We start from the raw sequence: 22,434 nt of genomic DNA on the forward strand, positions 1-22,434 counted from the left end.
CCGTTAGTGAAACTGTCTAAAGTGAATATAACTTTGTTGGACTCTGACACTTAGTAAATAAACTCTTATACAATGTGAGAGTATAATAAAACTGTGTGATTTTAGGACTCTTGAACCTAACATTAGCCGAAATAATGTACCAGCTGCTGCTGTTGTTTAAGCTGGCTCTTTTCAGCTGTCTGGGGCTACGTCCACACTAATGCGTTTTTGTTTGAAAACGCATCATTTTCTCTCCATTTTGGCCTCCCGTCCATACTGAGACGCAGCGTTTTGGAAACGCTCTTGAAAACATACATTTGAAAACGGTGCTCTCCCGTCGCAGTGTGGACAGCGAAACGGAGACTTTCTAAAACTATGACGCATTTTAGTCATGTGATGCAGTCATGTGACCAATTAAACTAAGATAGGGGAGGGCATTATACAGCAGTTGTTTTGTTTGCTCTCAATTGTGACAGCCCTATTAAAGATTAATATCAGTCTGTACATGCTCCAGATAGCTTTTCTTCAAATTCTTTAACTCTCACTCGCTTTTGCAACTTTGTACTTTTGTGTTACTCGCAGCAACAACTCCACCTCATTGTTAGTCCATTTAAAAAACTCAGTGCATTATGCCGCGATGTTTCAAAGAGCTGGAAAGTAAATAAGCGGCAGACAGAAATGAGGCAGGTCGAATCTTCTTGCGCTTCGCGCAGCACTGGAACATACACATTTTCGGCCGTTTCAATGTGGACGCACAACTCTGTGAAAACAACTGAAAACGCTAGTGTGGACGCAGAGCGTTGTCAGACAAAAACGCCTTTTTCAAATCTATCTGGGCTTGTGTGGACATAGCCTGGGGATGGGAGGGTCGTGGCCTGTCTCTAGCCACGCACGTAAAATGCGATTAGCTGTGATGGTGATTTCCGTCCCACCCAGTTTATGAGAACACTGGTCGACATGACTACACACTAATCTGTGTATATTTATGAGTACTATTGAGTACTATTTTAGGTTTTTTATATAATTAAAAAACCTAAAAAAAATTACTGACTGCACTTTTTAAAGGGGAATTTTGACTACAGAAACCAGGCTGTAAACATATTTATTTCACTGAGGTTGGGCACGCTCGGGAGGAAGTTACTGCTTGTGAAACGCTCAAACAACAGTAGAAGAGCACGCAAACAAGCACATAGGACTCAAGCTCCAGTTGCCTGCGTGAAAGTCCAGCAAACACTTTGTATCAGCACCACTGCAGAAACAAGTAATGAAATAACAGCCTAAAGTAATCAGCTACCACAACTCACTAGGACTGGGTGATTAATCAAGTCTTAAAATCAGTCATGATTTTTGGTAACCAGCGATTATAAAAACAAGATAATTTTCACCATAAAGCTCGTTTTTTTCTTTTCATGCAGATAAAGTTACAAAGTTAAAGTACTCCCCTTCGCATGTACAGTGGTGTTTTGTCACTCGTCCCTAAAAGCCCAAACTCACTCGCTGTGTGGCCCAGTTCGAGCTGAGATCATGGAAACAGCCTTCATTAACAAGGTCAGTCTGGAGGAAGAAAACAAATATCATCAAGATCTGAAGCTTTATTTCTGTCTGGATCTCTAAGAGTTTCTCACCCAGTCCTGTTTCAACTTTGTGACTGACATGTTTGTTGGCTATCGGACCTCACATGGTTATGTCGAGACAAACCACAGTGGATGCCGCGGGCTGGCAGGGATTGAATATTGCCCTTGTGAGACGACCTTTATGTAGGAAAACACTTGATAATCTGGATCTGCCTCTATACCTATATATCTGTAATCCTATATCTTAAAGAAAAAGATTTAAAAAATGTAATAAATGCATGGTTCTGAATGAATAATTGGATTAAATGAGATGAGAGTTGTTGACTAAAATATAAATTCTGATTGTTTTCGCCTCTCACTCTCCCTCGTGCTCTTTCTAGGACTCTAAATCTCTTGAGACCTCATCAGCGACATAAAAAGTACCCCAAAAAGAGCCAGAATAACCTCATTGTTCTTTTTTAGACTTTTTTTTTATCGCTTTTCCATTTGTTCTGCTTTTTTTCATCTTGTTTCTGGTAGCTTGCTGAGTTCATAAAATTGGTCACTTAGTTTAAGCAGCCGCAATGAGCTTTTGAAGGATCTCTCAGGACTTCTTTATCCCTCAATAAGGATCCTGAAACAAGTCCCACCTGATAGTTCCTGCAGTTGAAATCATCTCTACAGGGGTGATCATCTTAAAAATAAGTGTATGAATAAGGACAATATAAATCAGAGCAGGTACCTGTGAACATGGAAATGTTTTTCTTATCTATGCATCTCCTTCTTTGTTCTCCTTTGGCTCTAGTGGTCCTGCAGTAAAAGGCACAGCAGACTAACAGCTAGAGAAAAAACTGATTTGTTTCGCCTCTTGCTTGTTATCTCCTGAGCTGTGAGCGGCGTTGCTGTTACCTCACTCGGAGTCAGTCAACCTGACGGGGAACAGGTGTGCTGTCGTAGTGATTAAGGAACCTAACAAGCACAACTCGCAGTCAAAAACAAATTTTCCATTTCAATAATTCATACATAATTACCCCTGTGTTACCCTGCAAATTGATACACAGCCAGAGTGTCACGTCTCCAATATCAGAACCCTCCACATTACTTCTCCACATCGCTGATTGTCCCTCCGCTATGGGGACAATGAAATGACACGTTTCATTTTTTTTCAAGGACTCTCTGCAGCTGGATCAGAGTGCAGGGGCTAATGGGTTTTGGCCTCTTTGCTCCCACTTTGTGGAAGTACGATGGCCACGATCTTTTGTTGCTGTAATCACACCGGTCCTCTGCTGCCCGAGCTTATCACCACAACAGGTGATGACAAAGAAAGACAGGACCCAAAATAATAATGAACATGAAATATTTGTGTCTGATGCCTCCGACTGTGCACCACAGAGATGGTTAGGAACTATGAGGGTGTTTAAAATCATTCCCACTAGCTTATATATCAAATATAAATATGTCAGTAGACTAATTTTGGGTCAATGTCACGCTTACGGCACTGCAAGAACTAAATGAAAGAGTCACTTCTACAGAAAAGCGTCACTGCAGAGAAAAACTGGAGTTGGAGAGCGTTTTGGGTTTCAAAACTTTAACCCACATAATCAGTGCTGTAGCAGATCAAATCACAGATGGCAGCCACTGCAAAGCTGGACTTTCTGGACACGTTTTCATTCTTGAAGCAAAAGAAGGATGGACACAAACCAAACTGCCTGTGAACAGCCGTGCATGATTTGAGTGGAGAGGTCTTATTTTGTATAGATTTGAGGTGTTTAGGTGTTTTAAGGTGTACAAGTACAGACATGCCAGCTGTTCAGCTCCTCCCAGTAAAACAAAGCAACAAATCAAATCGGTCAGTTTTTGTTCTCTTTTTCATGCTGCTGTAACACAAAAATTTTCCCCTGTAAAATCAATAAAGTATCTATCTGTCTAAATGAGACATCTCCAAACCATCTAAACCTTTATCCTCATTATTATTGAGCCATCCTACTTGAGGACTCTTCGATTCCTGTACCTTGGTTCACGTTACTGGCAATAAGTCAGTCAGTAAGTCTTTTGTCTCATCTCTAGCTTTTTGCAGCTGTTGTATTTTCTCTTGACTTCAGCTAGTGACGACCTCCATCTCACACCGGATGAGCAGGATGAGCTTGGGCACCTCCACGTGGCGCAGAAAAGGGACAATCCCCAAAACTGGGGATGAGCTGAACGAGTGGGCCGTGAGTGGAGACAAAGAATGTCAGATGGATTGATACCAGGCTATGGTGGTGAAGATGTCGAGGATCGGGGTAAAGCTGTCAATTAACAGGTTAATCTTTGACCCCATCCTGACCTATGGCCCTGAGCTGTGGGAGACAGAATGAGGTGGATGTTGTCTCAGAGTAGAGTTGCTACTCCATTAGTCAGTGGAGATAGAAAGAGCACTAGGACTCTGAGCACCTCCCAGGTGAGGTGTTTTGGGGTTTTCCACCAAGAGAGCCTGGGGGGGACCAACAACACACCGGAGAGGTTATGTCTCTGAGCTGGTTTGGTTTCTCGTCATAGAGCTGGAGAAGGTGAGTAGGGAAAAGCCCGGATAAGCAGTAGAAAATGGATGGAAAGAATCTACTCTGTATCTGTCATTATGAGTTTAAGTAAGCATTTTCTTTACCACGACTGAGATGCAAACTCTCCACCTTCACTGAATTCTTCAGTAAGTCAGAAGTACAAAAAAAAAGTTTGTTGCTTAGCTGCACGGTGGGAGGTCTCATCAGTAACTTTTCTCCAGATGACGACAGACACAGAGTTTGAATCAATCATTTAAAATGCAAGTCTTGTTCTCAAAACTTTTGTTTGTGACTTTACTGGAGACAAATATAACAACTGCAGTTAATATTCAAGCTTCGGGCGGTGTGAGATAATTATCTTACACTACTAATGTAGCCTCCTGGATTACTGGGAATGCTGCATTAGTGAATCAAAGGCTTGGCATTTGGCACATAAAAGGTTTTTTTTGTCATGCTGCCAGCAATGTTGGGTTATTAATATTCTGAACTTTTTTCTGCCGCAAAAAAAAAAAATCATCTAAAGCACAAAAGTTTGAAATTCAACATCCACACTGACAAACAGATGACAGTAAAGTTTAATTTCTGGACCGAGAATGATCTAATAAGTATTTAGCTGAGTGATTAATGTGAGGAAAGAGAGTTTAATCAGTGGAGATTCGGCTGAAAAGGCTTGGCAGAGGATGGAGGGACAGACTGCAGGTCAAACAGTCGATCCTCTGATAAGAGAAGCTCGAGAAACAAACTCAGCTCAATAAACTTCACACGCAAACACAAAACGAGCAGCCAAATTAACAAGAAGTCGGGTTTAATGAGAGAAAAAAAGTCTGTAGGTACAGTACTTCTTTCCAGCAGAAGCAGCTGAGCATCTCTGCAGAGATACAGATGCTTCTTCTGCCAGTCTGACCTTTAACGAAAAGGTTAAAGATGAAGGACGGCGTGTCCAACTCTGCTGAGCTCGCAGCATGCTTAACAGCCTGCAGTGGGAATTGTTGGACCTTCCTGTAAAATTTCCTTGAAGGAAATTGAAGAAATATGTTTTTGCTAATTACCAGTTCAGTCTGTGACAGCAGACTGGTCCCCTGACTTCAGAGTTTGTCAGAGGGGAGGAATTATGCTGCGATCTCTGATAATCCAAAAAGACCTTTTGAAACTTCCTCCCTGCTTTCTGCGTAACGACTACAGCTTGAGGCTCAGAGACTCACATCATTAGGATTCAAGGAATTTTGCTCTTCCACAAGTCTGTTCAAGACCAATCCAAAGCAATATTTCAGTAGCCAGCAGGTAGAAAAGCATGCTGTAGCTGTCAGTCACACCTCTGCCCCACACACTCAGATTTCACCCCTTTAACCTCAACATCGACCAGGTCACCAGCGACCTCTCTGAGGGTACAGTTAGGATTTGCTTTAGCCAAATAAAGTCTCACACCAAGTTTGTGAAGTTTGGATGTTCTAAGTATAGAAGACTTTTTTATAACCCTGACCCTCACTGGGTCACTGAGTTTGGTTTGTGAGTAACTTGCTTTAACCTTGTTCCATCTGTGTACTTGGGTTTGTGTTTTGCTCTAATTTTGTTCTTCTGTCTGGCTTCAGTAACCAAAAGACTTTCCTAGTATGTTTAATGTAAAAAAGGAGCAACAAATCAATTCTGTGAAATGTGCAAATTTCCTGTAAATGGTATATCTAATTTCACATAATGATGCAAAATAATTTTGAGACTTGGAGGAAAAAATGAAATTAGACCGTCTCTCACGTCTGGGCACGATATGTGTGATTTCCAGAGGCCTGGCAGTTTAAGGCTTCTTGGGCTGGAATCTGCTCGTATTTGCCAGGTGTTAAATTTTGTAATACCCCTCAGCAGCTGCATGGTATATTAGTTATATTAGTTACTGCAGATTGAGGGTCCAAATCTGGAGTCGGGGCATGCCTCTGGTCAGGGTCTCAGGACAGACGCCTAATGCTGCTCAGCCTGAGACTATGACTGAGGGACACAGCTAACAGAAAAACACACAGCTGGGTTTGTTTCCCCCTCAGGCCGTTTGCTGTTCATCATCTCTACTCTCTCCCCGCACCTTCCTGTCTTCTGGCGCTATTAGATATAAAAAGAAAGACTTTATTTATCCCTAAAGTGGTAAAATTAACTGCTTTCCAGCAGCCCAAACATCAAAAACAAGTTAGCTTAATGAAATAAATACAAGATCACCACAGCAGGTAGCTCCACATGTATGATTTGGCAGATTTGTACAACAGACACCCTTTCTGACACAACGCCGTAGGGGATTTGTGTCTCCTGCTGGTATTGAACCAGCAACGTTTACACTATGGAGCCACTAAATTAATGAGAAATATAATGAATACAGATGTTGTGCAGACAGTGTTGAGCTGCATGTGCAGAAAGAGGTCAGCAAGGTCAGGATCCATTAATTATCCACATCCATTCACCACAGTGTGATGCAATGAAGCAATATTTCTGATTAAAATGCTTCAGAATTATATAAAATCCAAGTTTTGTTAATTCAAAAAATGAATTACTAAAGAAAATGTGATTGGTATGTAATAAGATTACTTAAAATCAGAATTTTGGGTGCAAATATTTTTCTTGCTGGTGGAAATCAGCTTTAGAGTCCGGAAAACAGAAAAATTCATGTCCATGTGCACATTTTTCCACAGGAATGAGTTTTGTGCGCACTGGAAAAGCAGTATCAGTTCAAATAATAATAAAAGTTTTTTGGTTTTTTTTATACAAGGTTGTAAAGTGCTTTGAAAAGCAGGTGAAAGCAGAAAGCTTACAGGCTAAATGCAAATGAAAAGCCTGAAAAAAGACAGAAAATTAAAGTTAAAAAGAAACAAAAACATGAAGATGCAAAACAGAAAAACAATAATTCAGATAAAGTAAAATGGCTAGATACTAAATCTATAAAAGACGCAGTGGCATCACACAAAAACAAATCTATGGAAATGTGTTCAGTAAAAAAGGAAAAAAACACAATAGATGCTTTCAGTGTTTTAAATAAACCTTCTGGTAAAAGCCCTAAAGACAAATTGGACCAGGAATTTTGCTCAAAAAATGCAGTATATTAAGTAGTCTTACTGTTATCTTTGAAGGAAGTGGGTGTTTTGTGGATTGACCGAAAGCGTCAATCCACAAAACACAACAAATATTTCATCAAATCTGCAAACAAATTACACATTTTTGAGAGTTTGTGTTCAGTGAATGCTAAATCAAAACTGAAAGAAGTGAAGGAATACCCCAAAAAGCTGAGGACGGCATCGATGCAGCCTTCCAGAATTAATCAAAGTGTGTGGTGTAGTAGCACGCTGCACAGCGATTTGCAGAGCGGTTATTCAGCAGTGCAGCACACTTGTCATGTATGGAGGACCACAAGAGCCACGCGCATCGAAATAAAAATTTCTGTGCTTTAACAGTGAATTGTAGAATAAATTCTGCAATTGTAAATTCATTTTTGAATTCCAATTTAATAAACTGCATTTCAAAATCCTTTTTCCAATTGCATTTCAAAATCCTTTTTCCAATTGCACTTTAATAAACTGCATTTTAAAATCCTTTTTTCAGTTGCACTTTAATAAACTGCAGTTCAAAATCCTTTTTCCACCTGCAATTTAATAAACTGCAGTTCAAAATCCTTTTTCCACCTGCAATTTAATAAACTGCAGTTCAAAATCCTTTTTCCACTTGCAATTTAATAAACTGCAGTTCAAAATCCTTTTTCCACTTGCAATTTAATAAACTGCAGTTCAAAATCCTTTTTCCACCTGCAATTTAATAAACTGCAGTTCAAAATCCTTTTTCCACTTGCAATTTAATAAACTGCAGTTCAAAATCCATTTCCCTTTCCTGTTCGCTCTGGGATTAGCTGCTGGATTAGCTCCTGGATTAGCTCTTCGATTAACAACTTGCTGGAGGCTATTCAAATTAGCCACACCGTGGGATGTAAGGAGCTCTCTGATTGGTTGGTCAGACACAGGCTGTCTGCCAGCCTGGATTTTTCTAGCTCATAGCTTCTCCCTGCTACGAAGCGTGTGTGCTTGTACAAAGGCCGTTCAGCCTCGGGATTTACACTCGGCTCGACACGGATATGTGAAGAATGAAGGGACCCTGCAGCGAAACGGAGAGCCAACCTCTGACTGAGTGCCCGTTTACTCAGTCTGACCACCTGTTGAAGGTAAGGTGCTAACGTGGCTAACGCTAGCATCACCGCACGTAGCCCCGTTATTTTAAGATCATCTTAGCTAATGGAAGTTTTACGTCGCAGCTGTACGAGCTCGCTACGTGTTTTGTAAGCTGCTGTGCTCTTCACAAATAAAGCTGGAAGCAGCTCAGACTGTTAGAACCAGCACTGAGCCCTGTTACATTTATACGGTGTTAGAGCAATGGCTGCAACCTACAGCCTTTAAACTAGCGATTACAATGCTGACCTTAAACTCGTCAGTCCAGATGTTACCACATTACTCTATGGTACTTAGAGTTAAAACAACTGAGACAGGCTGATTAAAATAACAGCTGTCAGTTCTCTCATTCCTTATATCAAGACTGGAGATCACACTACTGATTTCAGTTCATTTAATATGTGAGTGCACAGATTCATTCTCAACTGGACATAAATGATGATCAAAGGTTGTATATATGATGAATTCATCAAATCCCAGCCTCTAACACAGTGCACTGAATCTTAGCTTTAAATGTCCAGTATATTCTAATCAGTGCAATGTAAGCATTCACCGAACCTATAGTATCTACACCTGTGTGGCAAATGTGTGGTAAAGATACAGATAATGAAATTTAATTATTAATACAATATACAGCATGAAAAATGAAAGCTGAAATTGATTCAGTTTAGTACTTTTCTCTGTATGCTCTGTGATTATAAAGGCCTTAAATTCTGTGATATATACTGTAAATGATTTTCACAGAGGTCTTAAAGTACTTAAATCACTGCTGATAGTCTGGTTGTTTATATTTTCACGTTTTTGTGTCTGTAGGGCTGTTTGATGACGATTTGGACTCCTCTGGGAGATGAGGACACACCCACATCTGTTCCATACTGCAGCCATTGATGGTGTTACAGCTCTGAGTCAGCTTTGGGCCATCAGACGCACACACTGGAAAACCAGCACCTGGACTTCATGCAAGAGAGACGGCCTCAGTGATGTAGGTTCATAAGCGAGTTCAAACATTTCTGGCCTCTTATCACTTAGATTTTGAATGCATTTAAAGCAGGAACTGCACACTAGGGGTGGGTTTTAATAATCGATTCATCGATTAAAATCGCCTGGCTTGGATAACGTGAAATCGATTCATTAAAATCCTGAATCGATTTTTTAATATAAATTTATTTTGCCCGAAACGCCAGAATCTCAGGTGAAACCTCACAAAATTTCAACAACCACCAAACAGCTAAGACAGTAAATGATAGCAGGTACACGGATTCTGCACAAGGACGTAAACACACAGCGCGGACCCGTGGATCAGAATCAGTGAGATGTCCCCTTTCTCACCCGACGGGCGCTGCAGCTTTAAGCGTCTGCGTGCGTTCCCGCGGACAGCAATCACTTTCTGGCACAACAACTGCACGGACACGGTCGGTGCTGAAAGCCGACAGCTCGCTGATTCTGATGTTTCGGCGGGTCCGCGCTTTGTGTTCACGCCCTTTTTGCGCTGATTCTAAAGCTGTTAGTTTTATCTCTCTCCAAATAATATTGACTGAACCAGCAGCAAAAGAAGATCCAAACTACGCTTCACGTAAACATCGTCATGAATTCCCTCTGACTTTTACTGTTTTGCTTCACCCACGATAAAATCACACTTCATGCACAGCTCGCTCTCTCTCTCTCTCTCTGTACTGTTTTCTGCATTATTCACTTGCTTGTTACGCGCAACTCTACTGTTGTTTACAGCGCTGTCGGCCGCTGTTTTTTTGTTTTTTTGTTTTTTTTTTCGTTTTACATACTTCCGAAAAGAAAACCTAATTTCTGCCGTTCAATACTGAACAAATTTAAACTTTTTAAAATTATGCAAAATGCAAAACGCTTAGCCGTGTCTCTAATAAAACCGCTGTAACGTCAGAGGTAACGTTCATATGTTGATTAATGGTTTTCTTTCGTTTTTGATGTACTGCAGATACATATTTTTTATAAAATCCCAGGCCAGGAAAACCACCTTCATGTTTTTCTGTTTTATCTTCAGCTACTTTGACACAAAGGCATCTGCTGTGACGGTCACACCTTTGATAAAGTCTTGCGTGTGTCAGCTTCCTTTTTGTAGATACAAAAATATGTCAATGAAATCTGAATTATAATATTTGACTGTCAAAATTTCCCAGATTCAAATCGAATTTAATCGAATTGAATTGAATCGAATCGTGGATCGATTCGATTCGGGACCTTGTGAATCGGAAATGAATCGATTCTAGAAATCAGTGACGATACCCAGCCCTACTGCACACCTAGCTGTCAAAAGTTTGGCAGCATGAGTACTGTAAAGTTTTGTAGGGTCCTTGTTAAAAATTCCACAAGCACACCACATTTGTCATATACAGTTCCATTTTGTACAGGACATTTTTGAAATTATATCTATATATATATTATATATCCTAGTTATCCACTTGTCAGTAATTTTTGAGTAAATGGATGTCACTGATAAATCAGTGGTGATTCACCTGCAAATGTTTTTAACAAACTTTGTTTTTTGTAGAATTCATCAGCAGCTGTGGAGAGATGCATTTGAATATCTTCTGGTTCCACTTTTCCTTACCTGGAAGCTGAGTATTGCTGATTTCTGACAAGGACACAAACCTCAGTGCTTATCATGGGTGTTACATCCTCTGTGCAGAAATTCCAGAGAAAACGAGAGAGCAACGACCACTCATTAAGACCAGCCAGAAATCTGTCCCTTTCTGGCAGCTGTGGAAACTTCCAATAAGAAAGTTTGCATTCTTAGAACAATGCTGGATCATGTGTGATGTGTCATCATATGAGGATATTACATTTTGCCTTAATTCTGCTCAATTAAGTGTTTTGATCGTTGATCCAGTATGGCAGCTTTGTGTTGTGCTGCAAGTTAAAACCCATTGTCCTCATGAGCACAGCATCTAACAACTCTCCTTAAAAAAAGTCGATTGACTTTAACTGGACACAATGGTTTCCAGTGGGAGATACATTCATCACTCATCCGTGACACTGGAGAAGTCACCTGGATGAGTGATAAAACAATTTTCCATGGAAAATCCAGAGGAACTAAACTTTGTTGTTGTTTCTTTGGGCTCAATTTTGCCTGAGGCTGAAATTGAGCCCAAAATGTTTTCTTCTGAAAGAAGAAAACATTTTGCCAATAATCAGATAAAAAAGATTGTTGAACCAGGTGGTATTCTCTGGAGTTTAAGACCAAAACTGAACTCAGTGAATTGACATTAGACTGGAATTCATAAGATGAATAGAAATACTGCTGAAGCTGAATGATATGTGTGTGTGTGTGATCTTTGTTTTCTCCAATTCACCAGGTCTGTAAAGTTCAGTATGACTGTGGTACATGATACAAAAGAATAAATTCAGAAGAATAACAACTTTATGTGAATAACTTTACTCTTCTTAAAAATAACTCATAAAACAAGTAAAAGTACAAATGTGTACAAGTTAGAGACTTCCTCAGTAAGTTTACACTCTTTTGGAGTGATTTTAATTGTGTGTTAAAGAAGAAAGAGATTAGAGGTAAAGTAGAGGATGCAGAGTCCATCACTGAGGCCGTCTCTCCTGCATGAAGTCCAGGTGCTGGTTTTCCAGTGTGTGCGTCTGATGGCCCAAAGCTGACTCAGAGCTGTAACACCATCAATGGCTGCAGTATGGAACAGATGTGGGTGTGTCCTCATCTCCCAGAGGAGTCCAAATCGTCATCAAACAGCCCTACAGACACAAAAACGTGAAAATATAAACAACCAGACTATCAGCAGTGATTTAAGTACTTTAAGACCTCTGTGAAAATCATTTACAGTATATATCACAGAATTTAAGGCCTTTATAATCACAGAGCATACAGAGAAAAGTACTAAACTGAATCAATTTCAGCTTTCATTTTTCATGCTGTATATTGTATTAATAATTAAATTTCATTATCTGTATCTTTACCACACATTTGCCACACAGGTGTAGATACTATAGGTTCGGTGAATGCTTACATTGCACTGATTAGAATATACTGGACATTTAAAGCTAAGATTCAGTGCACTGTGTTAGAGGCTGGGATTTGATGAATTCATCATATATACAACCTTTGATCATCATTTATGTCCAGTTGAGAATGAATCTGTGCACTCACATATTAAATGAACTGAAATCAGTAGTGTGATCTCCAGTCTTGATATAAGGAATGAGAGAACTGACAGCTGTTATTTTAATCAGCCTGTCTCAGTTGTTTTAACTCTAAGTACCATAGAGTAATGTGGTAACATCTGGACTGACGAGTTTACGGTCAGCATTGTAATCGCTAGTTTAAAGGCTGTAGGTTGCAGCCATTGCTCTAACACCGTATAAATGTAACAGGCCTCAGTGCTGGTTCTAACAGTCTGAGCTGCTTCCAGCTTTATTTGTGAAGAGCACAGCAGCTTACAAAACACGTAGCGAGCTCGTACAGCTGCGACGTAAAACTTTAATTAGCTAAGATGATCTTAAAATAACGGGGCTACGTGCGGTGATGCTAGCGTTAGCCACGTTAGCACCTTACCTTCAACAGGTGGTCAGAATGTGTAGACAGGCACTCAGTCAGAGGTTGGCTCTCCGTTTCGCTGCAGGGTCCCTTCATTCTTCACTTATCCGTGTCGAGCCGAGTGTAAATCCCGAGGCTGAACGGCCTTTGTACAAGCACACACGCTTCCTAGCAGGGAGAAGCTATGAGCTAGAAAAATCCAGGCTGGCAGACAGCCTGTGTCTGACCAACCAATCAGAGAGCTCCTTACATCCCACGGTGTGGCTAATTTGAATAGCCTCCAGCAAATTGTTAATCGAAGAGCTAATCCAGCAGCTAATCCCGGAGCGAACAGGAAAGGGAAATGGATTTTGAACTGCAGTTTATTAAATTGCAAGTGGAAAAGGGATTTTGAACTGCAGTTTATTAAATTGCAAGTGGAAAAAGGATTTTGAACTGCAGTTTATTAAATTGCAGGTGGAAAAAGGATTTTGAACTGCAGTTTATTAAATTGCAAGTGGAAAAAGGATTTTGAACTGCAGTTTATTAAATTGCAAGTGGAAAAAGGATTTTGAACTGCAGTTTATTAAATTGCAGGTGGAAAAAGGATTTTGAACTGCAGTTTATTAAATTGCAAGTGGAAAAAGGATTTTGAACTGCAGTTTATTAAATTGCAACTGAAAAAAGGATTTTAAAATGCAGTTTATTAAAGTGCAATTGGAAAAAGGATTTTGAAATGCAATTGGAAAAAGGATTTTGAAATGCAGTTTATTAAATTGGAATTCAAAAATGAATTTACAATTGCAGAATTTATTCTACAATTCATTATTAAAGCACAGAAATTTTTATTTCGATGCGCGTGGCTCTTGTGGTCCTCCATAGTCATGTGTTTGTAGTTAGCTTCAATGAGCACGAGCGTTCCTGCTGGTACAGTGACAGTGAGAGATCCTCAGCGCACGCTAATAACACGTTTCTGTCAGCAGAGCTGAAACCTGTTTGAATGCAGAGCTCAAATAAAGGCTAACAAACCGTGCTCGGCCATCTCTGCATTCAGCGGTCAGCTCTGAATGCAAACAGAAGCACCTGTCCATCAAAAATAAAGTCAATTATTTATGGTAGAATCATCAGCTGACCTCAGAACAGCAGAGAAAATTCATGAATATGTTATTTTTTGTTTCTTTCCACTGCAACACATCTCTGCTGTGCAGACCAGCTGGACTCGTCTAGCAGAACGTTGGCTGTTCACTTTCTCAACACTCAAACCGCCATTAAATCAGACTTTAGGAGATTTTAATTAGTTAGAGATTTTATTCATGCTGAGTGATTAAATCTAACTCAATATAACTGTTTGGAAAGTGTGACACAGCCGACCGTGACTTTGATCAGTTGCAGATGAGTCAGCCCGTCAGAGAACAGCACTCAGACTCATTATTATTTGGCACTGAGAAGAGTAGACGTGTGGCTCCTGTCAGCACGATTACTCACATCTAATAAAAAAGACAGCCACCTGTGGAGCCGACACAGCTCCATGAAAAGTAAAATTAAACTACACAGGGGACCATCGCTTCCATGACGTGCCCTCAGCATCATGACTGAGTCTAATGCTAGATTCGATAAGCCACAGACCCGAGTTCAGAATACTACAACGGCTGCACACCTGCAAGCCACTTTGCAACCCTCCTCCACACCAGCTCATCTATTTCTTACCCTTGGGGAGATAGCAGTTTAACTCTGCTCTGCAGTCAATATGTATGGAAACGTGGTTTTTACACAATTTAAGCTAACAAGATCGATTTTAAAAACACTGTCATTGCCGTCGTGTTTGCATGAATCCCAAGAAGGAAACTTTTCCTGTAACTTTTATGAGTATTCTCATAAAATCCTGATTTAGAAAAATATTTTCTTTTGCAACATAAACTCACATTTTTATTCATATCAGCTTCAAACTTTATTACAGCAACTCTCTGAACTTCAAACTAGGAAAACAAATGATTGGATATTTGAAACTGAATTATTAACAGGTCTGTGCAGAGTGAACTTAAACTTGGGATTAATACCTTTATTTTATTTTTGTTTAATTTTATGTCTGTAACACATAAATCTGTAATCATGTACCTTGCATTATGTGCTTTTTTGAACTTTTAAAGTCATGCTGAAAACATGTAGGCTATAATCTCCACTGCAGTTAGAAAGCAAAATATTTTTGACTCGGCTGTTCTGAATTGAGGTTGATGACTTCGATAATGATAATTACTCTGGATCGCACAAATGTATCATTTGTTTAAACCTTTGATGCTTTTCAATCAAAATAAACATCAAAAAAATGAAAAAAAGAATATTTTAATTTTTTTCAGATGCAGAAACTTTATTATTGCTGTCATGTTAGCTGACCTGAGATGAAGAGAAGTGTTTAAAAAGGGATGTTCTGCACTCAGCTTCACCTCTGTTCGGGTTTCTAATTAGCTGCTTTATTTCTAAATGCTGAAAATGTTCTCATTTAAGCCTCACTTTCCTTTCAGCCCTCTGCGGTGTGTATGGGGAAGCCTGTCACTGTTTCTGGGAAAGAAAAAAACTGTTTGTGCAGTTTGTTAGTTTAAGCTTCACTCACTGAGAGGTGGAATAAGAGCAATTAAGAATAAATTTAGTCAATAAATAACAAATGAAGACAGACAGTTACTAATGTTCCCATAACTTCTTTAAATGCTTTTCATTTTCTTCTGACTTTTGCAGCTTGCCTCCAATTTCATCAGTGTTTGTCTCAGCATAGTCTTGCCTTTTGTCTTATTCTCTCTCAAGCAAAGCTTCTTTCCAAAGATTTTTGCTTGTGCAATAACGAGGCTTCCTACAAAGCTTTGTTTCAGGTTTCAGAAGGCATGAAAACAACAGCTGACATGATTCTGGGCCTGTATCTGTAAATGCTTTTGTTTGGAAGATATAACTGCAACAAATGAGACATTAAAAGGTCTTAAAAGTCTTAAAATACTATTTAAGATTATTTAATGTTTCTGATGTTGAGATAATACCAAAGATGAGTACCAAAAGCTGATAAATTACTTCTTTCTAGTCTGTTTTAATTAAGATTGAATTTCTCCACCCTGACTTATGCCAAACCATCGGATTCAAAACCTTCTGGACAAACAGTCTCTGTTAGCTGGATCACCTCAATTATTAATGAGAAACTGACAAAATAACTAGCCTGAGATTGGATGTTACTGGCATCTGTGATTGATAATGTGACTTCTAACTTGCTTTCATGTCCAGATTATTCGAATCTGTTATTAGCAAAAAGAAAATGTTCACATCAGTGTTGCCCACCCAACTGTCCCGATGCAGGTGGTGCTTTTAATTGGCCGGGTGAGGCAGTTGTTAGTCTAAAGGCTTCCTGACACGGTTAACTCTTTCATTTACTACTAAACTGTTGAACTTTACTTTTTTGCTATAACTTCAGTTTTGTTTTTTTGATACAGAATTCAATTTTGGGATTGCTGTGATCCCCATGTTCCCCCCCTTATCTAGGCTAATGTGTTAGCTGGTTAACTCCTCCAGGTGACAAAAAGTAATATTAGAATTCAGTTGGAGTAAAATTAGAGACTACCTAAAGAAAGTAAGACCAATAGTTGTGTGGTGGCCCACCAGAGGGCTCCACTCACACCCAGGTCGGGAGAAGGGGTTCTGCTGGTTTTTGGCGCAATGTGTCCAGTTGTAGTTTGGAGATGAATAAAGTCGGAATGGAAAGTTACAGCTCCTGTGTCGTCTGTACCATACCTCCACAGTTGCCCTTTTAACTCCTCTGTGTTCATGTGTTGCTGGCTTATTGTGTTATTTTTTAAAAGCTGTGCAGGAGATGAAAACCTGGTGATAAAAGCTAACTGCTAAAAGCTAACAAGCTAAAAGAGTCATGCTATGATTCTCTGTGGATTTATCACTACAAGACCTTAAGATTTTAGTCATTTTCGACATGAAAGAAGTTTATGTGCATCTTTGAAGCTCTACAGTACAGCTGGCGATGGAGGTCAACAAACTGAACAATCAGCTGTCATCACAGTTAACTGAAAACATGAAAAAAGCAAAGGTTTTAACCTCAGGAGTTTTCCAATTAGAAAAACATGCTCTCCTCTGTCTCCCATTTCTGCACCACTACTTTCCTGCTACAGCTGTGTGAGAGGTCTGCCTCACTATTAGGCTAAAGTCTGGCATAATTAGCATAAAAGAAGAGAAGGGTAAGGGCCGGTAATCCTTGTTTGAGGACGTACAGTGCACTCGAGCATGAAGCCATGACAAAAACTACACTAATTAGGAAAGAAAGAAGAATATAAATCCAGCTGTAAACCCGCTGTACCTCTCTGCGAGTTCATTTGAACACATCCAGGGCAGGTTTCTCTGTCTTTGTGGTCCTTGCTGAAAGTTAGTAACCTTTAGAAGTGGAGCGCTGCTCATGTAAAATTCAAACAGCCTTGGAGCATGCTAGCTCTGTCAGTTTGTGTTTGTATCCGCCGCGCCGTGAGCTCCTACCTGGGAGATGGGAGTCGTGGACATTTTGACACGTTGTTGAAACAGCACGCTCAGTATGCGGTTTTGTTGCTCCAAGTCAAACACACGGGTCCGCAGCTTCACACACTCCTCTTTGAGGTCCTGGAAACAAATAAAAAATGGACAGTTGACGGCGACTGACGGCGGCGCTTCAGAGACATACACGTGCATCAGATGCTAATTTAGCAGCCACGGGGAACAATGCTGTATTCAGCTAGAGATGCACATGATGGTGCTCAAAAACACGAGCAACCTGGACAGGAGGACCTACAGAGGTGTGACTTAAGAGGGGGGCTAAGGCTTGAAACCCCCATGATACCGCATGAAGTATACTTATAAACTGTAGTCAATTTCACACAGCTGCTGTGACCATTCTTCACAGAAACTTACAGCAAAACCCTTCATATGTTACATAAATATCAGACTTTCTGCTTATAGCAGCATTGTTGGTCACAACAGGGTACTTCTGCCAGGGGTGTTTACAAGATTTCAGCACAGAGTGGGTCCAAGAATGAGACCAGGGAAAGAGGAACTGAGAATATTTGATGACAATAAACAGAGCATACAGCGTGCAGCCTCCCTGAGAATACACTGGGCGTGGCTGCGTCTCTTTCTGACTCCACTGCGGGTGCTCGATTGAATCGCGTCCACTCAAGACAGTATTTCAGTGCTGCAGGGTCTCAGAAACAGCGCTCAGGTTCTCATTGCTTAAAATAGTACTGGGTCTGTTTTTTAAGGAGCCTGTGTGGAGCTGCACAGAGCAGGAATGGAGTATATTTTCAAAATAAAGGACCCTGTGCAGACTAAAGACTGCTTCTGAAATGGCCCTGGTGTAATTTACCGTATTTTTTGGATCACAAGGCTCACCGGTTTATAAGGTGCACTGTCGATGAACGGGTCTGTTTTCATACATAAGGTGCATTAAGCGAAACAAAACAGATAAGTCTAACTTTACTCAACTCATTCTTCTCGCTTCCTCCACTTCCGTATCATTCATTCATTAATGTTTAATTCTCTCGCAGATGCTCTATTCCTGTGTTGTTGCAGTATGTTAATGACTAACCTCATATTGTGGATGGATTATCTCAGTTGTTCTCCTGACTGAAGTTTGGTCCGTTTACAGCATCATGCAATTGCATTTGTCCCTAACATTCGGGGACCCTCCCGTTAACTTTTATCGAGTGGGAACAAGTTAGCGTTCATTCTGTTTAGTTTCACTATGTTGCCAACTTATCGACTTTGTCGCTATATTTAGCGAGTTTTCAGACCCCTTAGCGACTTTTTTTTTCTAAAAAAGCGACTAGCGACAAATCTGGCGACTTTTTCTGGTGTTATTGGAGAGTCATTTAAGACGACATTTTGACGTGAAAGCACGTATCGCTCTTTCTCTCAACAAGCAGCGGGTGCTGCCGTGGGCACCTCACTCGTGCCAAAGCGCTCACGGGCGGAGGATAGTCCTCCCCCAGCTGCTATCAGAGTAGGAGATGTTCACATCTATGCGTCCAAACTGCAAATGAATCGCGCATGAGCGAAGCCGCTGTTCCCGCAGTGACTGTAACGCAGTCAGTTCTTCTTTTGCTGTTATGTTGTTTTGTGGATTACAAGGTTTAAAACTACTTATAAACACACACACACAAAGTAACTCCACCAGAGTGCCTATTTCGGGTCACTTTTGCCGATCCAAGCCTGGATAAAGGAGCAGGGTTGGAATTGTGACATAAAAAAACAATAATTGCTAAAAGAAATTTAATTTGTAGTTCTAAATAAATTCTAAATTCATTTAGGACGTTTTTAACTCACATTATGTCTCTTCCACGATGTTATTTTTCTCTCCTACAACGGAGGTTGCAATTACATTGGCATGACCAATTAAGCAGATTAGACGATGACGTCATTTAGCGACGTCTAGCGACTTTTAGGACAGCCAATAGCGATTTTCCTTACTGAGGAGTTGGCAACACTGACTACGGTAGCCGTAATGCTCCGACAATCCATCAAGCGGTGCGGCTTCGTAGCTTACCAAAGTGATATTAAAACATTTTTTGACAGATTTTTGAGCGCCGTGTACCACATAAAATCAGTTCGAGGTCAGTAAGCACAACCAGAATTCATACATAAGGTGCGCTGTTGATTTTTGAGAAAGTTAAAGGATTTTAAGTGCATCTTTTAGTCCGAATAATATGGTAAAGCTCTCATGGAACAACATGGGTGGTTAGTTAGTACTGCTGTGTCAGAGCTGTTGACATGGCTAACTTATGCATTAAAGGTGATTTCATAGTTGCCACAAGGGTCATGAGCCAACTTTCTCCTGAATGACTGGCGTCACCACCCAGAAAAAAAACAAAAGACCTAGGTTTAGGACTACAAGTAAAAACTAAAAAATTGGAAGCAAAGCATTTGTGAAGTTTTTAAGTTTTAAATCTCATCTTTTCAATGATGTGACACAAATCAATTTAATTTGTGGATTTTATCCTAAATGTGAAGCACTTTGTTTACCCAAAGTGTTAGAATAAAATTATTATTATAAAATTATTGTAATTATTATACTTATAAAAATGTCTGAGCTTGAATTTCGGTGTTGAAACAATCAGCAGGTTTTAATTGAGTTTATAGCTTTTATTTTGTGTGTTTTATCATCATTGTTATAACCTGTGTTATGTTAATATACTGTGTTTTTGTATTTGTCTTAATATGAAGAAACTCTTTGTGAAAACTGTACTGAAGGATTAGGACTGTAGCTAATTATTATTTTCATCATCCATTAATCTGCCAATTATTTTCACAGTTAATTTGTTTTGCTTAGGAAATGTCAGAAAATATTGAAAAATGCTTCTGTTTTAAACATTTCCTACAGCCAAAGGTCACATCCTCTGATAATATGTGTGGCCAACAACCCATCATATACAAACACATGACAAATTAAAGGAAAAACCAACATGACAACATCTTTCAGCAGGTTTCCCAGACATGGATGAAGCCCAGTACCAGACTACAAGGAAAAATAAATGAAGACACAAGCTGGAAAAAGTTTATGGTCAAGGACGAGGCTTGAACTCAGAATGTCTGAGAATCTGATCCTTTATGTTTCTATCACACTGGTGAAGTAATTGTAGTCCATCATATCAACATAAGCAGTGCTTGCAGTAGTAGCCCTCTTTTCTTGGAGGTTAGCGTCCACAGAACGTGGCTGTGCCTCGCTTTAGCAGTGCGGTTATATCATGTGGGTTTACTATAAGGGAAATCGCAAAAAGGACTCTATAAGTCTACATTTGGAGACGTGGCTGCCCTGTAATAGTATAGTGGTTACAGTGAAGCGCAATATTTAACAGGAAGCTGAAAAAACAGTCTGGTTACAACAGTAAACATATTTTAGTCAGCTCTACTGTAGAAGTAAATAACATTGACTTGCATGCCCTTTCTTCACAGTAAATGAGTTTGGGGAAGGGAATAGTAGGCACTGGATGAAACCACTGTGAAGTTTGTCTTTGAAAACCCACAGCTGTGGAAAACTGTCTAAAGTTCATGTGTGAAAATGCCTTTAAATATCAGTGATTTCTAGACACTGAGACATATGCTGTAAATCTTTCTTCATGTTAGGTAGCCCTCATTATGACGGTCACCATCTTTCTGAGTGATAACGAGGACCGACTGGTTTAACGATGCTTTGGTACAAACCTTTTGCGTGAGAAGAGCCTGGACCACCTGATTAGCCACCTGAAAGACACGAGAAGGAACAATGTGTTTAAAAAAGTTTGGTCATTATTTTAAGAGCTGAACTCTGTGACTCTGACATGCAAAGAGATTGTAAAACGACGGAGAATAAAGTTCAAAAATGAGGATTTAGAGGCGTGGACGGTGCCGTGAGGACAAACTGACATGGTGTTGCATCAGAGTCGGGCTCGTTGAAACCACACAGCTGTTGCCTGCGGTTACTGCATGTCTGACCACAGAAAATATATACACATGGTTAATGTTGATGTCCTAACTTTTTCATTCTGTATTCTGTGTGAATTTCTGCAGGAAGAAGAAAAAGTTCAGCTCAGTTTTGTTGATTGATTTTTAAAAAAAGAAGAAGAGGACTAATCTGAAACGCTTTCTTTCCTGCTTATTTTGATTTCTGAAGTGGAGGCATACATTATATCTTGGCACTGGAATAATAACTATGTTTTGACTTTTTTTGTGTGTGTGCCACAAAATTATTTCCCTCCACTTCTTTCATCTTTCTATCAAAACGCCTCGCCTCAGCTCATTCAGATGATGACAGGAAACCATCTCAATGCCCCCGCCTCCCTCTCCCCCCAAAAAAAAAAAATCATGTGCATAATGAGACTGAAAAGCAACAGAAGCGGCGGCGGCAGCAGAGAAATTAATCCCACAGCAGAAACTCTGAAATATCTGTCTTCAGCCAGATTCTCATGGGCAGCAATCTCCATGGTACCAAGCCCATTAGCGAAGGCTGCTAAAAAACTAAAGTGGCACCGTCGTGGTGGCTGGAGAGAGATGCAGGAAAAGATGGAGAGACTTTCAAAGTGCTGTCAGAGCGAAGGAGTGCAGTTAGACAGCCTCATGTTAGAGGTGAGAGTCCGTGCTCCTGAACCCCGAGACTCGTTCCTCCATATAGCCAGGAGCTCTGCTGTCTGTCTGCTTCAATTAAAGATCTGGGCATCCCTCTGTAGACTCCACCAGTGCTCATAATAAACTAAGTGTGTTTGTGCGTCTCCTGCTGTAGCTACAATCACAAGACTGTCGGAGTCCTGAGAAGTAGACAGCACTGTGTGGACATTTTAGGGGTTTTTTGGGGGGAAATTCATCTTCCACTCCAAGTAAATATTCCTCTCTATATTCATTTACATTTGGGATGGTTGGAATTACAAAGGTTGTTGATGTGAAAACAGCATGTAAATGACCACAGTGAGCTGCGTCCAGAGTATGTACAGGGCATCCACAGCATTAGGACAAACTCAGGCCTCAGTCACACACACCTGTTCAGTAAAATGGTATCCCCTGATTGGTTGGAGAGTGGTTTCTGGCCATTGCTAGGTGAAATTGGCTGCAAACAGGTACGTGGTGCTGCCACAAAAACTTCCTTGGAATTGCTTTGATCACTAGCAGGTTGCCGGGTTTGGCTGCAACAGTTTGGC

General features: G+C 40.2%; 1 protein-coding gene and 1 long non-coding RNA gene across 5 annotated transcripts in view; one reads left to right on the forward strand and one right to left on the reverse strand.

Moving 5' to 3' along the window:
- Positions 1 to 3,680, forward strand: part of LOC109197620 (uncharacterized) — a 57,849-nt gene extending 54,169 nt beyond the window's left edge. Inside the window, exon 3 of the long non-coding RNA XR_003216686.1 lies at positions 3,635 to 3,680. This is a non-coding gene — a long non-coding RNA (uncharacterized LOC109197620). The remainder of the gene's footprint in view (positions 1 to 3,634) is intronic.
- The window catches only part of LOC102081047 (nck-associated protein 5), a 104,463-nt gene that overhangs the window by 41,488 nt on the left and 40,541 nt on the right, over positions 1 to 22,434 (reverse strand). For all 4 annotated transcript variants that reach the window (XM_025903604.1, XM_005463336.4, XM_025903602.1 and 1 more), the window contains exons 6-7: positions 20,969 to 21,007; positions 17,276 to 17,395 (exon numbers count right to left, since the gene is read on the reverse strand). In XM_025903604.1, the coding sequence (XP_025759389.1) occupies positions 17,276 to 17,395; positions 20,969 to 21,007 (159 nt within the window). The remainder of the gene's footprint in view (positions 1 to 17,275; positions 17,396 to 20,968; positions 21,008 to 22,434) is intronic.

Source organism: Oreochromis niloticus, linkage group LG16, assembly GCF_001858045.2.
Source record: "Oreochromis niloticus isolate F11D_XX linkage group LG16, O_niloticus_UMD_NMBU, whole genome shotgun sequence".
NCBI lineage: Eukaryota > Metazoa > Chordata > Actinopteri > Cichliformes > Cichlidae > Oreochromis > Oreochromis niloticus.